The 17,341-nt window shown below is 31.7% G+C and overlaps 2 protein-coding genes across 2 annotated transcripts; both read left to right on the top strand.

The window, feature by feature from the left end:
• The first annotated feature begins 594 nt into the window (after window positions 1–594).
• LOC149375051 (non-structural maintenance of chromosomes element 4 homolog A-like) lies at window positions 595–2,433 on the top strand. Its single transcript, XM_089590865.1, has 5 exons — window positions 595–717; window positions 808–934; window positions 1,816–2,106; window positions 2,192–2,301; window positions 2,386–2,433. Exons 1-5 carry the CDS (start codon window positions 595–597, stop codon window positions 2,431–2,433), a joined length of 699 nt encoding a protein of 232 aa, XP_089446991.1.
• Window positions 2,434–14,350: 11,917 nt separating this feature from the next.
• Atg4a (Autophagy-related 4a) lies at window positions 14,351–17,270 on the top strand. Its single transcript, XM_014361982.3, has 10 exons — window positions 14,351–15,052; window positions 15,150–15,327; window positions 15,408–15,578; window positions 15,659–15,836; window positions 15,911–15,990; window positions 16,086–16,237; window positions 16,305–16,383; window positions 16,452–16,606; window positions 16,680–16,851; window positions 16,919–17,270. Exons 1-10 carry the CDS (start codon window positions 15,032–15,034, stop codon window positions 16,960–16,962), a joined length of 1,230 nt encoding a protein of 409 aa, XP_014217468.2. The 5' UTR covers window positions 14,351–15,031; the 3' UTR covers window positions 16,963–17,270.
• The last annotated feature ends 71 nt before the right edge of the window (window positions 17,271–17,341 follow it).

Below are 17,341 nucleotides of genomic sequence, written 5' to 3'. Positions count from 1 at the left end.
CGGATTACGTTGATGTCTTACAATCGATAAATATACGGTCCATGTGGATCTCGTGGATGCATTTTTTTACGTTCCACTTTCGGTAAAAAGGTTAACAAGTTATATTTGATATGTAATGTCCAAAAACATGCGTTCATCATTGAAAAATAATCATGAATGCACTTTAAAACCTAGTCGTCGAATATTTCGATCGAAATGGTGATCATCAAAAGACAAGCCCTTGAAAAATTTAAAAAAAGACAAAGGATCGATAAAATAAAAATTCAGAATAGGTTATAGAATAAATTATGCAAAGGTTATTTGGGGCATCTGGGTTATTAAGCAAAACATAAAAAATAATCGATTTTGGGGTGGGTGACGGAATGTGTTATTTGGTTATAGGGTATACAAGGGTATACGGGTCATGAACGGGTCACGAACTGGGTTATTGGAGTTTTGGGTGATGGATTAAATGGGTTACGATCCGAAGAAACCTATTTTTTTGCCATTCCCGCGCGTGCCGTCTGGGTTACGACACTCGATTCACTCGTGCTCATGGTGCTCCCGACCGTATTAATTACCGTTCACATATGACATTTAAATTTAGTCAAGGATATGACGGAGACGGTTCTTGAGTCAGAAATCATGGCCACAGCTTCCGGGATAATGGGCAAGTGCAGTCAAAGTGTGTGCAGCTACATGAATCTGTATGATCCAGAAGATTACGCAGAAAAATTAGTAAGTGGATGTTTTACAAATTTACAATTACTCTTTTAATTCAATTAGTAGTGTCAGCTAATTATAATTTTTATTTTTTTCGTTTCAAAGAAGGAGTACGTGTGCAACCTCTCAAATGAAGATCATGTTCATCCAGTGGCAACACCAGATTGGTCACTGTTGGGAAAAACGGTGATAAAGTTTTTCCCAATAACACCGACATACAAACATTTTTTGGGTTATTATTTTTATTTTTAATATATACATATAAATATATCTTTACGAGTGATTCTGCCGTAACTTGCTCAGATTGTGTCCAGTACTCGCACTTCTATACCACAAAGAAATCTAAAACTCTAAAAACGTTAAATTGTGTTGAATGTTGTCAATTTTACTTGACGTATTGTCTAATACCGATGTATTAATTTCTTGATTGAAATAATCGTTTATTTTGAGTTGAATTTTCGACCCTACCTCATCTCAAAGTGCCGTTTGTTATCATTTTAGAGCAATTAATTGCAGAATTCAGAATGCAAAAACGGAGGTGCTACTTCAAACGTTCGTAGCCAAGTCGTGCACTCTTTTCGGTGGCTTTATCTGGGCTTATATGAAAGCAAAAACATAGTCGTAATGATTAAAACACAAATCTTTGAATTTTATGTCCTGAATGAAAAGTGTTAGCGGTTGTATGAAAAATACTGAATTTGAGCCAAAATTACATTAGTAGCGATATTTACGCTCGAATGAAGGCACAAAATCGAACAAAATTTTTTTCATCGATAGATCTTGACACCAGCTATTATTTAAGCCCAATAATGAAACTCAAACTGTTGAACAAGCTTAGCTACATATGTTAGAAAGAGATACAATTTTTCAAAAATCGATGAAAACACTGACTTATAAAATTTCTTTCAACTTTTGACTAGTTAATCTTATAGTTGCATCCCTTTAAAAGATATGATATTTGTTGTTACTGATGTTGTGTACAGTAAAAATACTATAAAAAGAATTTTTTTTAATAAATTCTTTTTTAAATATTTTGTAAGTGGATCTAAACAAGTTACGACATAATAACCCATATACATATCATTTTTCTCAAAATGTTCCATAACATTTTAGGTACGTTAGAGTCGACTCCAGAAAAACCTGTCGTTAACGCTGCCAAGGCAGTTGTAGTACGGAAGAAGCAGGACAATGCTCCTGTACGACACCCGGATACGTCGAAGAATGAGCCAATGAAAGATTACGACAAGGAAAAAACCTCAAAAATTACTGACCTCATTCGCAGTGCCAAGGGGTCAGTGGATTTTTTTTCACTTGTTCTCCATCCAACGGACTTTGGAAAAACTCTAGACAATGTTCTTTGTGTAGCTTTTCTCGTTCGCGATGACATTGTGAAATTTATATTAGGTAAGAATAATTATTCTACTGGCTTTATCGCACCAATGTATTGTTTTTCACTACATATTTTTAACATCTTGTTCGGTGTTTACAGATAATGATGGTTTGCCGCTCGTCAGCGTATGTAACGACGAGGATCAAGCTGATGCTGCAACAGGTAGCAAACTACAGAACGTGTTAAGTTTATCGATGCGACAATGGAAAGTAAGTATCAATGAATAATATATATCAATAATGCTAAGAACGTTATTGGTTACTTTGTTACTATTTATATAATTTCATTTTCAGGAATTAGTTAAAGCTTACGGCATTGTCGAACCGATAATAGACTTCTAGTGATGCCTAAGCGTGTGTACAATTTGTAAATTTTAGTGTTAATGTATATATACAATGATAATACCACAACAAACACATTGTATTGTTTTTATACTTACCTTTTTTTTCCATTGTACAATTTTTAAATCTTCACGTTAATTATTTTGTTTAAAAAAAAATATATATTTTACTTAATTGTTTATCGCTTGAAAAGGCAATCGAATACTCTTCCTCATAAAAGCCCAAAATGTTAATTCACTAAGTTTGTTTAGGAGTCGCATAAAACTTTATATTGCTTCTGTATAATTTTTATCTACGCGTGCAATAGCATAATTAGATTACTTATTATTTTCATACCTACAATACTTTACTAGTATGTGAAGGGTATTTTTGCCCGTTGATTTTCCCAAATAAAATAAAATTGATAAAACTTTTAGCTGTCACAGTCAAATATTAATAGTTATAATTAGACTTATTACTTGTTTTCATAATTAAAGTTATTAATACCGATTAAAATTTCCACAATTACCTGTACATTACATATACATCAGCTATATATTACAGTTTATGTTTTCTCAAATTTTTCATAAAAAGATTGTTAAGAATTTAATGTTCAAATCTAAATTTTTAATTAATTTTGACATCATCATTTTTTTAACAATAACACAAAGGGCCTACAGTACATAAACAATTCCGATAAATTCCAAAAACCGTTTTAATTGTTTGTGTATATTTCTATACTTACACTTTCGTGTAGTTGTGCATTTTATTTTTTATGTACGAGTGCATTAGTCGACAGTATCACAAGCCAACCGCAGTGAGTGATAAGACATATTATTTCATGGACACCAGGCAGTAAAAATTTATGACAAATAAATATCGTCATAACGACAATTAACTTATTCAATTAAAGTATCCACAGTTGCTTTTTATAAAGTATATTTTTTTCAATTTTTTTATCAAGCACATCATTTGGCTTTGTTTGATAAGGTACATTCATTATTTTTCTGCCAAGATACACAATTTTTTTTCTCAAGCTTGAACTGCTACATCTGTACATCTGAACTGCCGAAGTTACAGACTAATCATTTACGTCTCCAATTAAAATAAGCCTTAATTTGGAATCATCAAAATTTTTAAAAAATTGTTTTTTTTTTTTTAATTAGGCCTCTGCAACTACACGAAAAATGATAAAATTGTAGTAAGTAGGAGTCCAGGCAGTCTAGAACATCATAGCAAATGAACCCAAACCAGTGAAAACGTTGAAAATCTGGGATTTTGGTTTTAAAAGATGGCCAAAACTTAAAAATGGCCGTATCTCCGTGAATAATGAAGATAGAGCAAAATAAGCCCTTATTTAAAATCATCGAAATTTGAAAAAAAAATTTTTTTTTTTCCAATCAGGCCTTTGCAACTGCACGAAAAATGATTCAATTGTGGTAATTATAAGTCCAGGCAGTCTAGAGCATCATAGCAAATAAACCCAAATCCGTGAAAACGTTAAAAATCTGGGATTTTGGTTTTAAAAGATAGCCAAAACTTAAAAATGGCCGTATCTCCGTAAATAATAAAGATAGAGCAAAATAAGCCTTAATTTGAAATCATTAATATTTAAAAAAAAAATTTTTTTTTTTCCAATCAGGCCTTTGCAACTACTAAAAAATAATGAAATCGTAGTAATTGAGGGTTCAGGCAGTCTAGAACAACATAACGAATGGACCTCAACCCATAAAAACGTTTAAAATCTGGGATTTTGGTTTTGAAAGATGGCCGAAACTTAAAATGGCCGTATCTCCGTAAATAATAAAGATAGCGCAAAATAAGCCTTAATTTGAAATCATCAAAATTTAAAAAATTTTTTTTTTTTTTTTTAAATTTAGCCCTTTCAACCACACAAAAAATGATAAAATTGTAGTAATTGGGCGTACAAGCAGTCTAGAACAACATAGCAAATAGACTTAAACCAATGAAAACTCTGAAAATCTGGGATTTTGGTTTTGAAAGTTGGCCGAAACTCAAAATGGCCGTATCTCCGTAAATAATGGATATAGCGCGAAATAAGCCTTAATTTGAAATCATTAAAATTTAAAAATTTTTTTTTTTTTATTTGTAATTAGGCTCTTGACTACTTCACGAAAAATGATAAAATTGTAGTTATTAGGCGTCCAGGCAGTCGAGAACATTATAGCAAATAGACACAAACCCGTAAAAACGTTAAAAATCTGGATTTTTGTTTTAAAAGTTGGCCAAAACTTAAATCGGCCGTATCTCCGTAAATAATGAAGATAGCGCGAAATAAGCCTTAATTTGGAATCATAAAAATTGAAAAAAAAATTTTTTTTTTTTTTTCGAAATTAGGCTTTTGCAACAACATGAAAACAATGAAATTGTAGTAACTAGGCGTCTTAGTAGTCTAGAACATCATATCACATAGACCCGAACACGTGAAAACTCTGAAAATCTAGGATTTTGATTCCAAAAGTTGGCCAAAACTTAATATGGCCGTATCTTCGTAAATAATAAAGATAGCGCGAAATAAGCCTTAATTTAAAATCATAACAATTTCAAAAACTTTTTTTTTTTATTTGTAATTAGTCTCTTGACTACTCCACGAAAAATGATGAAATTGTAGTTATCAAGCGTCCAGGCAGTCGAGAACATTATAGCAAATAGACTTAAACCAATGAAAACTCTGAAAATCTGGGATTTTGGTTTTGAAAGTTGGCCGAAACTCAAAATGGCCATATCTCCGTAAATAATGGATATAGGGCGAAATAAGCCTTAATTTGAAATCATTAAAATTGAAAAAATTTTTTTTTTATTATTTGTAATTAGGCTCTTGACTACTTCACGAAAAATGATAAAATTGTAGTTATTAGGCGTCCAGGCAGTCAAGAACATTATAGCAAATAGACACAAACCCGTAAAAACGTTAAAAATCTGGATTTTTGTTTTAAAAGTTGGCCAAAACTTAAATCGGCCGTATCTCCGTAAATAATGAAGATAGCGCGAAATAAGCTTTAATTCGGAAACATTAAAATTAAAAAAAAATTTTTTTTTTTTTTTCGAAATTAGGCTTTTGCAACAACATAAAAAACGATAAAATTGTAGTAATTAAGCGTCTTGGCAGTCTAGAACAACATAGCAAATAGACTTAAACCAATGAAAACTCTGAAAATCTGGGATTTTGGTTTTGAAAGTTGGCCGAAACTCAAAATGGCCATATCTCCGTAAATAATGGATATAGGGCGAAATAAGCCTTAATTTGAAATCATTAAAATTGAAAAAATTTTTTTTTTATTATTTGTAATTAGGCTCTTGACTACTTCACGAAAAATGATAAAATTGTAGTTATTAGGCGTCCAGGCAGTCAAGAACATTATAGCAAATAGACACAAACCCGTAAAAACGTTAAAAATCTGGATTTTTGTTTTAAAAGTTGGCCAAAACTTAAATCGGCCGTATCTCCGTAAATAATGAAGATAGCGCGAAATAAGCCTTAATTCGGAAACATTAAAATTAAAAAAAAATTTTTTTTTTTTTTTCGAAATTAGGCTTTTGCAACAACATAAAAAACAATGAAATTGTAGTAATGAGGCGTCTTAGTAGTCTAGAACATCATATCACATAGACCCGAACACGTGAAAACTCTGAAAATCTAGAATTTTGATTCCAAAAGTTGGCCAAAACTTAAAATGGCCGTATCTTCGTAAATAATAAAGATAGCGCAAAATAAGCCTTAATTTGAAATCATTACAATTTAGAAAATTTTTTTTTTTTATTTATAATTAGGCTCTTGACTATTCCACGAAAAATGATGAAATTGTAGTTATCAAGCATCCAGGCAGTCGAGAACATTATAGCAAATAGACACAAACCCGTAAAAACGTTAAAAATCTGCATTTTTGTTTTAAAAGTTGGCCAAAACTTAAATCGGCCGTATCTTTGTGAATAATGGAGATAGCGCTAAATAAGCCTTTATTTGGAATCATTAAAATTTAAAAAAATTTTTTTTTTTTTTTCGAAATTAGGCCTTTGCAACAACACAAAAAACGACAAAATTGTAGTAATTAGGCGTCTTGGCAGTCTAGAACAACATAGCGAATAGACTTAAACCAATGAAAACTCTAAAAATCTGGGATTTTGGTTTTAAAATTTGGCCAAAACTTAAAATGGCCGTATCTCCGAAAATAATAAAGATAACTTGAAATAAGCCTTAATTTGGAATCATTAAAATTTTGAAATTTTTTTTTTTTTTATAAATTAGGCCTCTGCAACCACACAAAAAATAATAAATTTGTAGTAATTAAGCGTCTAGGCTGTCTAGAACATCATAGCAAATAGACCTGAACCCGTAAAAACTCTGATGATCTGGGATGTTTGTTTTAACAGTTGGCCAGAACTTCAAATGGCCGTATCTCTGAGAATAATGAAGATAGCGCAAAAAGGGCCTTAATTTGGAATCATTAAAATTTGAAAAATTTTTTTTTTTTTTTGTAATTAGGCCTTTGACTACTTCACGAAAAATGATGAAATTGTAGTTATTGAGCGTCCAGGCAGTCGAAAACATTACGGCAAATAGACACAAACCCGTGAAAACTTTAAAAATCTAGGATCATGTTTTTAAAAGTTGGCCAAACATCAAAATTGCCGTATCTTCGTAAATAATAAAGATAGCGCAAAATAAGCCTTAATTTGAAATCATCAAAATTTAAAAAATTTTTTTTTTTTTTTTTTAAATTTGGCCCTTTCAACCACACAAAAAATGATAAAATTGTAGTAATTGGGCGTACAAGCAGTCTAGAACAACATAGCAAATAGACTTAAACCAATAAAAACTCTAAAAATCTGGAATTTTGGTTTTAAAAGTTGGCCAAAACTTAAAATGGCCGTATCTCCGAAAATAATAAAGATAACTTGAAATAAGCCTTAATTTGGAATCATTAAAATTTTGAAATTTTTTTTTTTTTTATAAATTAGGCCTCTGCAACCACACAAAAAATAATAAATTTGTAGTAATTAAGCGTCTAGGCTGTCTAGAACATCATAGCAAATAGACCTGAACCCGTAAAAACTCTGATGATCTGGGATTTTGGTTTTGAAAGTTGGCCGAAACTCAAAATGGCCGTATCTCCGTAAATAATGGATATAGCGCAAAATAAGCCTTAATTTGAAATCATTAAAATTTAAAAATTTTTTTTTTTTATTTGTAATTAGGCTCTTGACTACTTCACGAAAAATGATAAAATTGTAGTTATTAGGCGTCCAGGCAGTCGAGAACATTATAGCAAATAGACACAAACCCGTAAAAACGTTAAAAATCTGGATTTTTGTTTTAAAAGTTGGCCAAAACTTAAATCGGCCGTATCTTCGTAAATAATGAAGATAGCGCTGAATAAGCCTTAATTTGTAATCATCAAAATTAAAAAAAATTTTTTTTTTTTTTTCGAAATTAGGCCTTTGCAACAACACAAAAAACGTTAGAATTGTAGTAATTAGGCGTCTTGGCAGTCTAAAACAACATAGCGAATAGACTTAAACCTATAAAAACTCTAAAAATCTGGAATTTTGGTTTTAAAAGTTGGCCAAAACTTAAAATGGCCATATCTCCGAAAATAATAAAGATAACGCGAAATAAGCCTTAATTTTGAATCATTAAAATTTTGAAATTTTTCTTTTTTTTATAAATTAGGCATCTGCAACCACACAAAAAATAATAAATTTGTAGTAATTAAGCGTCTAGGCTGTCTAGAACATCATAGCAAATAGACCTGAACCCGTAAAAACGTTAAAAATCTGGATTTTTGTTTTAAAAGTTGGCCAAAACTTAAATCGGCCGTATCTCTGTAAATAATTAAGTTAGCGCAAAATAAGCCTTACTTTGGAATCATTAAAATTAAAACGAAAATTTTTTATTTTTTTTTCGAAATTAGGCCTTTGCAACAACATAAAAAACAATGAAATTGTAGCAATTGGGCGTCTTAGTAGTCTAGAACATCATATCACATAGACCCGAACACGTGAAAACTCTGAAAATCTAGGATTTTAATTTCAAAAGTTGGCCAAAACTTAAAATGGCCGTATCTCGGTAAATAATGAGGATAGCGCGAAGTAAGCCTCAATTTGAAATTATTACAATTTAAAAAATTTTTTTTTTTTTTCATTTGTAATGAGGCTCTTGACTACTCCACGAAAAATGATAAAATTGTAGTTATTAGGCGGCCAGGCAGTCGAGAACATTATAGCAAATAGACACAAACCCGTAAAAACGTTAAAAATCTGGATTTTTGTTTTAAAAGTTGGCCAAAACTTAAATCGGCCGTATCTCCGTAAATAATGAAGATAGCGCGAAATAAGCCTTAATTTGGAATCATTAAAATTAAAAAAATTTTTTTTTTTTTTTTATTTGAAATTAGGCTTTTGCAACAACATAAAAAACAATGAAATTGTAGTAATTAGGCGTCTTAGTAGTCTAGAACATCATATCACATAGACCCGAACACGTGAAAACTCTGAAAATCTAGGATTTTGATTCCAAAAGTTGGCCAAAACTTAAAATGGCCGTATCTTCGTAAATAATAAAGATGGCGCGAAATAAGCCTTTATTTGAAATCATTACAATTTAAAAAATTTTTTTTTTTATTTGTAATTAGGCTCTTGACTACTCCACGAAAAATAATGAAATTGTAGTTATCAAGCGTCCAGGCAGTCGAGAACATTATAGCAAATAGACACAAACCCGTAAAAACGTTAAAAATCTGCATTTTTGTTTTAAAAGTTGGCCAAAACTTAAATCGGCCGTATCTTCGTAAATAATCAAGATAGCGCTAAATAAGCCTTTATTTGGAATCATCAAAATTTAAAAAAATTTTTTTTTTTTTTATGAATTTAGGCCTTTGCAACAACACAAAAAACGATAAAATTGTAGTAATTAGGCGTCTTGGCAGTCTAGAACAACATAGCGAATAGACTTAAACCAATGAAAACTCTAAAAATCTGGGATTTTGGTTTTAAAATTTGGCCAAAACTTAAAATGGCCGTATCTCCGAAAATAATAAAAATAACTTAAAATAAGCCTTAATTTGGAATCATTAAAATTTTGAAATTTTTTTTTTTTTATAAATTAGGCCTCTGCAACCACACAAAAAATAATAAATTTGTAGTAATTAAGCGTCTAGGCTGTCTAGAACATCATAGCAAATAGACCTGAACCCGTAAAAACTCTGATGATCTGGGATGTTTGTTTTAACAGTTGGCCAGAACTTCAAATGGCCGTATCTCTGAGAATAATGAAGATAGCGCAAAAAGGGCCTTAATTTGGAATCATTAAAATTTGAAAAATTTTTTTTTTTTTTGTAATTAGGCCTTTGACTACTTCACGAAAAATGATGAAATTGTAGTTATTGAGCGTCCAGGCAGTCGAAAACATTACGGCAAATAGACACAAACCCGTGAAAACTTTAAAAATCTAGGATCATGTTTTTAAAAGTTGGCCAAACATCAAAATTGCCGTATCTCCGTAAATAATAAAGATAGCGCAAAATAAGCCTTAATTTGAAATCATCAAAATTTAAAAAATTTTTTTTTTTTTTTTAAATTTGGCCCTTTCAACTACACAAAAAATGATAAAATTGTAGTAATTGGGCGTACAAGCAGTCTAGAACAACACAGCAAATAGACTTAAACCAAACGAAAACTCTGAAAATCTGGGATTTTGGTTTTGAAAGTTGGCCAAAACTCAAAATGGCCGTATCTCCGTAAATAATGGATATAGCGCGAAATAAGCCTTAATTTGAAATCATTAAAATTAAAAAAAAATTTTTTTTTTTTTTATTTGAAATTAGGCTTTTGCAACAACACAAAAAACGATAAAATTGTAGTAATTAGGCGTCTTGGCAGTCTAGAACAACATAGCGAATAGACTTAAACCAATGAAAACTCTAAAAATCTGGGATTTTGGTTTTAAAAGTTGGCCAAAACTTAAAATGGCCGTATCTCCGAAAATAATAAAGATAACTTGAAATAAGCTTTAATTTGGAATCATTGAAATTTTGAAATTTTTTTTTTTTTATAAATTAGGCCTCTGCAACCACACAAAAAATAATAAATTTGTAGTAATTAAGCGTCTAGGCTGTCTAGAACATCATAGCAAATAGACCTGAACCCGTAAAAACTCTGATGATCTGGGATGTTTGTTTTAACAGTTGGCCAGAACTTTAAATGGCCGTATCTCTGAGGATAATGAAGATAGCGCAAAAAGGGCCTTTATTTGGAATCATTAAAATTTAAAAATTTTTTTTTTTTTTTTTGTAATTAGGCCTTTGACTACTTCACGAAAAATGATGAAATTGTAGTTATTGAGCGTCCAGGCAGTCGAAAACATTACGGCAAATAGACACAAACCCGTGAAAACTTTAAAAATCTAGGATCTTGTTTTTAAAAGTTTGCCAAACATCAAAATTGCCGTATCTCCGTAAATAATGAAGATAGCGCGAAATAAGCCTTAATTTGGAATCATCAAAATTTTAAAAATTTTTTTTTTTTTTTCAAATTTGGCCCTTTTAACCACACAAAAAATGATAAAATTGTAGTAATTGGGCGTACAGGCAGTCTAGAACAACATAGCAAATTAACCCAAGCCCATAAAAACTCTAAAAGTCTAGGATCTTGGTTTTAAAAGTTGGCCAAACATTAAAATGGCCGTATCTCCGTAAATAATGAAGATATCGCGAAATAAGCCTAAATTGAGAATCAATAAAATTAAAAAAAAATTTTATTTTTTTTTTTAAAACAGGCCTTTGCAACTACACAAAAAATTATAAAATTGTAAAAATGAGGGGTCCAGGCAGTCTACAACATTATAGCAAATAGACTTGAACCCGTGAAAACTCTGAAAATCTAGGATTTTGATTTCAAAAGTTGGCCAAAACTTAAAATGGCCGTATCTCCGTAAATAATGGAGATAGCGCAAAATAAGCTCTAATTTGGAATCATTAAAATTTAAAAATTTTTTTTTGTTTTATTTGTAATTAGGCTCTTGACTACTCCACAAAAAATGATAAAATTGTAGTTATTGAGCGTCCAGGCAGTCGAGAACATTATAGCAAATGGACACAAACCTGTAAAAACGTTAAAAATTTGGGATTTCCGTTTTAAAAGTTGGCCAAAACTTAAAATGGCCGTATCTCCGTAAATAATGAAGATAGCGCGATATAAACCTTAATTTGGAATCATTAGAATTAAAAAAAATTTTTTTTTTTTTTTTTCGAAATTAGGCCTTTGCAACAACACAAAAAACAATAAAATTATAGTAATTAGGCGTCTTGGCAGTCTAGAACATCATAGCACATAGACCCTAACCCGTGAAAACTCTAAAAATCTAGGATCTTGGTTTTAAAAGTTGGCCAACCATAAAAATGGCCGTATCTCCGTAAATAATGAAGATAGCGCGAAATGAGCTATAATTTGGAGCCATCAAAATTTAAAAATTTTTTTCTTTTTTCTTCGAAATTAGGCCTTTGCAACACTACAAAAAATGATAAAATTGTAGTGATTAAGCGTCCAGGCAGTCTAAAACATTCTAGCAAATAAGCCTAAACCCGTGAGAACTTTGAAAATCCAGGATTTCATCTCCAAAAGTTAGCTAAAACTTCAAATGGCCGTATCTCCGTAAATAATGGAGAGAGAGCAAAATAAGCCTTAATTCGGAATCATCGGAATTGAGAAAAAAAAAATTTTCTTCTTCTATTGAAATTAGGCCTTTGCAACTACACAAAAAATAATAAAATTGTAGTAATTGAGCGTCCAGGCAGTCTAGATCATCATATCAAATAGACCCGAACCCGTAAAAACCTTGAAAATCCAGGATTTCATCTCCAAAAGTTAGCTAAAACTTCAAATGGCCGTATCTCCGTAAATAATGGAGATAGAGCGAAATAAGCCTTAATTCGGAATCATCGGAATTAAAAAAAAAAATTTTTTTTTTTTTTGAAATAAGGCCTTTGCAACTACACAAAAAATAATAAAATCGTAGTAATTGAGCGTCCAGGCAGTCTAGATCATCATATCAAATAGACCCGAACCCGTAAAAACCTTGAAAATCCAGGATTTCATCTCCAAAAGTTAGCTAAAACTTCAAATGGCCGTATCTCCGTGAATAATGGAGAGAGAGCAAAATAAGCCTTAATTCGGAATCATCGGAATTAAGAAAAAAAAAATTTTCTTCTTTTATTGAAATTAGGCCTTTGCAACTACACAAAAAAAAATAAAATTGTAGTAATTGAGCGTCCAGGCAGTCTAGATCATCATATCAAAAAGACCCGAACCCGTAAAAACCTTGAAAATCCAGGATTTTATCTCCAAAAGTTAGCTAAAACTTTAAATGGCCGTATCTTTGTAAATAATGAAGATAGAGCAAAATAAGCCTTAATTTGGGATCTTTAAAATTTTTGAAATTTTTTTTTTTTTATATCAGGCTTTTGCAACTTAACAAAAAATATAATCAATGTATTATTTAAGCGTCTAGGTAGTCCAGAACATCTTAGCTAATAATCACAAACCCGTAGAAACGCTACAATCCTGAATTTTTAGGTTAAAAAGACGGCCAAAACTCGAAACAGCTGTGTTTTCGTAAATAATAGAGATAGAGCTAATTAAGCCTAAATTCGGGATTAATAAAATTTAAAAAAAAATTTTTTCTATAATTTTGAATATCAGGCCGTTGCAACTCCACGAAAAATATTATAAATGTATTAAATAAGTGCTTAGGCCGTCTAGAATATCTTAGCTAATGATCACAAACCCGTAGAAACGCGAAAAACCTGAATTTTTGGGTTAAAAAGATGGCCTCAAATTAAAACGGCTGTTTCTTGGTGAATAACGGAGATAGAGCTGAATAAGTTTTAAAGCGGAATTATTAAAATTTTCAGAAGATTTTTTCTTTATTTTTGATATTAGGCTTTTGCAACGACACCGAAAATATGGTAAATGTATTATTTAAGTATCTAGGCGGTCTAGAACATTTTAGCTAATGATTACAAACCCGTAGAAGCGCTAAAAACCTGAATTTTCAGGTTGAATAGATGGCATAAACTTTAAACGGCTGTATTTTTGTAAATGATAGAGATAGAGCTAAATTAGCCTTAATTTGAGATCAACATAATTTTTAAAAATTTTTCAATATTTTTTTATTTTAGGCATTTGCAACTTCACAAAAAATATTATAAATGTATTATCCAAGTGTCCAGGTTGTCCAGAACATCTTAGCTAATGATCACAAACCCGTAGAAACGCTAAAACGCTGCATTTTTAGGTTAAAAAGATGGCCAAAACTTAAAACGGTCATATCTTTGTAAATAATGGAAATTGAGCTAAATAAGCCTCAATTTGGGATCATTAAAATTCACAAAAAATTTTTTTTTTTAATAGGCCCTTTTAACCACACACAAAATATCAAAAATAAATGAGTTAAGTGTTAAGGCAGTCTAGAACATTATTGCAAATAATTACAAAGCCGTGGCAACTTTTAAAATCTGAAATTTATGGTTAAAAAGATGGCCATAACTTAAAACAGCCATAACTCTGTAAATAATGGAGATAGAGCTAAATAAGACTTAATTTGGGATCATTAAAATTCATAAAAAATTTTTTTTTTCCATACTAGGCATTTCCAACCACACATAAAATATTAAAAATATCTGAGTTTAGTGTCCAGGCAGTCTAGAACATTAAACTAGCTGCAATTAATTGCATAGATATAAAGTCAGTATTTGTTTCTTTTAAATATATTTAAAACCTCGGTCCAGTTTATTACAAAACACTACTGCCACCATGCGAAGCACTGTCGAACTCTTTATCCCCACCACGCCAACCCTCGGAGCGAAAAAGTACAGGTAGTGAAAGTGAGAACTCACTTGTACAGTACAGTTAGGTACAGTTGTTGATGGTTGTGAAAAAGGCTCGTTTTAGACTCACTCTCCCGCTGATACGCTCTTCTTATTACAATCCATCCCATTTTTGTAAACGTATCTTCACTATCGTATGCAAGCAAACTAATTATCAGTAATCGATGGCAATAGATTGCAACACTTGGAATTTAGATACTGTATGCTGCTGCACTATTGAGATGCTGGTAAAGAAGTAACGCCAATATGTAGACCCCGATAACCACTGTCGTGTTTATTAAAAATCAGAGCAATGTACCGATGCGTTGAGTGTATAGCTTGTGTTCAATATTGTTCACAAGTACCCTCGGTGAAGTAAAAAAAAAAAAATTACAAAGAGCCTAGAGCAGCAGCAGCAACATTTGTCAAGTCGTGAAAAGTGAATACATATATAATATGTCAACATTGAGCCTTGTGAGAGGATACTCTATAGGTACAATGGCAAATAATTATTTTGGATCATATAATTCGAATCTTTCAAGTGTAATTGATGTCTAACCAGTTCAGGTCTTGTTGATAAAAGTGTTATATATCAGACTCTCTCTTGTGTAAACATTGTCTCAATACTGTTAATAATTATCCTTCATAATTTAGAAGCATCGCTTGTTTTTTAGTGTATAATAATAATAATAATATGTTTATCGTGACACCTACACATTACTCAAGATATTAGTCAAATGTTTTCGAATCTGTTTAAGGTGAGCAGTGATATGTTTATTATGAATCTCACTTGGAAAATCTCGCGTTTTTTAACAAGTAGAACCGTTTTATTTTCATTTTTTTTTTTTTTTTCAGTGCTCAGGCGTGCTTATTCCGCACGAGACACTAGTTAATCTACCAGAGTTACTGTATACCAGGATCAGTATCATGGATAATTTGTTTACACAAACTCTATCCAACGAAGCCTCAAACGACATACCTCAAACGGAAGGCACTGTCTGGATACTTGGAAAAAAATACAATGCCAAAAGAGGTTACCCCCATTAATGTTTATATTGGATGGCTCATTTTCGCAACGATTCTTGTTCCTTGAATGTGTTGTAATTCTTTTAGATATAGAGGCCATTCGTAAGGACATTAGATCAAGACTTTGGTTTACATATCGCAAAGGATTTGTTCCCATTGGTGGTTTTGGATCCACGTTTACATCCGACAAAGGCTGGGGCTGCATGTTGAGATGTGGTCAAATGGTTCTTGGACAAGCGCTTGTATCTTTACACTTGGGTATAACTTTTTTTTTATTATTCATGGCACGTTTTAACGAATAAAATGTGTAAAATATTTTTTTCATCCTCCTATACTAGGTAGAGAATGGCGATGGACACCGGAAACTAGAACGAGTACTTACTTGAATATATTGAAACGTTTCGAAGACAGAAGAGCAGCTCCCTATTCTATTCACCAAATTGCATTAATGGGAGCATCGGAAGGAAAAGACGTTGGCCAATGGTTTGGTCCAAACACGATTGCTCAAGTGTTAAAGTAAGCCGTGATTCAATCGATTTAATCCAAAAAAAACATTTAACAATATATCATATCATCTTGTCTCTCTGTAGAAAATTAGTTGTGTACGACGACTGGAGTTCCATTACTATTCACGTTGCTCTGGATAATGCATTGGTCATTAATGACGTTGGTAAACATATATATATATGTATATATATATATTACGTACGCAATTGCGTTTGTTTAAGTATACAAGTGCTAACATAGTTATGTATGCATTTACAGTGAGACAGTGTTGCGTGGAAGGAGCAACTACAGCAGAAGTTGACGGTGAAAAGCCTTTGAAAGCACCAAGCCAATGGAAACCCTTGTTACTTTTAATACCGCTTAGACTAGGATTGAACGAAATAAACCCCATTTACATAAATGGCCTCAAAGTAAACATTATTTATTTATCAATGACATGTTTTTGTGCCTCCTCGTCACCGATACTTCATATTTCAGACTTGCTTTCAATTCCCACAATCATTGGGATTAATCGGGGGAAAGCCAAGTCATGCTTTGTATTTTATTGGCTACATTGGTGAGTGCTGATAATAACTAACTTAAACTATAGCAAGCAAGTTTAATCATAATTTTAAATTCATCCAGGTGATGAAGTTATTTTCTTGGATCCTCATACGACACAGCGATCAGGTAGCGTGGATCAAAAGTCTGAAGACAATGAAGTTGATATAGATGCCACTTACCATTGTAAAATTGCTAATCGTATACCAATTACGGAAATGGACCCTTCCGTTGCTTTGGTTCGCAATTTTTTTTTTTTTTTTTTTTTTTCCATTTAATCTAAACATTCAACAAGTATTTTTTCTATTCCAGTGTTTTTTTTGCGCCAATGAAAAGGACTTTAGATTATTGTGCAGGTTGATGCAAGATGAGCTAATTGCTAACGAAAAACAACCCCTATTCGAATTGTGCTCGGAAAAACCAGCCAATTGGTCTCCAGCGGAAGATGTGGCAGCAGAAGCTTTGGGAGCGACGGCATCACCCAGTGAGTAGACAAAGATTAGTTGAAGAATGTCTGATGGTCACACTTGATATCGATGGAATTTTTTTAGTTCCTGGACCTGTGTCTGATGAAGGATTCGAATTGCTTGGTTGACAATTGCCGGTTCAACTGTAAGACACTTTGATGGACAATGCTAAGAAACGTTATCTTTGTTATCCAGTTACATTGGAAAAAAAAATCATGATAATGTTGTTGGTAATGAACGATCTTTTTTTGTTCCAAACCATGATATTATGCGTCTATCGTAGCTTATAAATTTACGCCGTAACCAACGCATATCAGTGGAAGAAGATTAATAATTTCATTAACCAGTGTAAATAAGTTTGTTTTAAAAATAGCTTTATAAGAGTTGGTTTCTGCGTTATTTAAGGATCTGTGGCGATATTTTTTTTTTTTTTTTTTTTTTTCCATGTTTGCATTGCAAAAATTGATACTTGTACATACTTGGTAAATAAAAAAAAAAAAAAAAAAA

This window comes from Copidosoma floridanum, unplaced genomic scaffold (assembly GCF_036245765.1).
Source record: "Copidosoma floridanum isolate Cflo_tuat_1 unplaced genomic scaffold, Cflo_Japanese_pri ptg000013l, whole genome shotgun sequence".
In the NCBI taxonomy this organism is placed as follows: Eukaryota; Metazoa; Arthropoda; class Insecta; order Hymenoptera; family Encyrtidae; genus Copidosoma; species Copidosoma floridanum.
This window is presented reverse-complemented; position numbering and strand designations above follow the sequence as displayed.

What these genes read in the sequence shown, in the direction of transcription:
- LOC149375051 (XM_089590865.1), top strand. Translation starts at nt 595, where the DNA reads ATGACGGAGACGGTTCTTGAGTCAGAAATCATGGCCACAGCTTCCGGG. An exon ending in CATTGTGAAATTTATATTAG is followed by an intron (nt 2,107 to 2,191) that starts GTAAGAATAATT and finishes CGGTGTTTACAG; the next exon opens with ATAATGATGGTTTGCCGCTC. An exon ending in TATCGATGCGACAATGGAAA is followed by an intron (nt 2,302 to 2,385) that starts GTAAGTATCAAT and finishes TTTCATTTTCAG; the next exon opens with GAATTAGTTAAAGCTTACGG.
- Atg4a (XM_014361982.3), top strand. Translation starts at nt 15,032, where the DNA reads ATGTTTTCGAATCTGTTTAAG. An exon ending in GCTTGTATCTTTACACTTGG is followed by an intron (nt 15,579 to 15,658) that starts GTATAACTTTTT and finishes CTCCTATACTAG; the next exon opens with GTAGAGAATGGCGATGGACA. An exon ending in TTTACATAAATGGCCTCAAA is followed by an intron (nt 16,238 to 16,304) that starts GTAAACATTATT and finishes TTCATATTTCAG; the next exon opens with ACTTGCTTTCAATTCCCACA.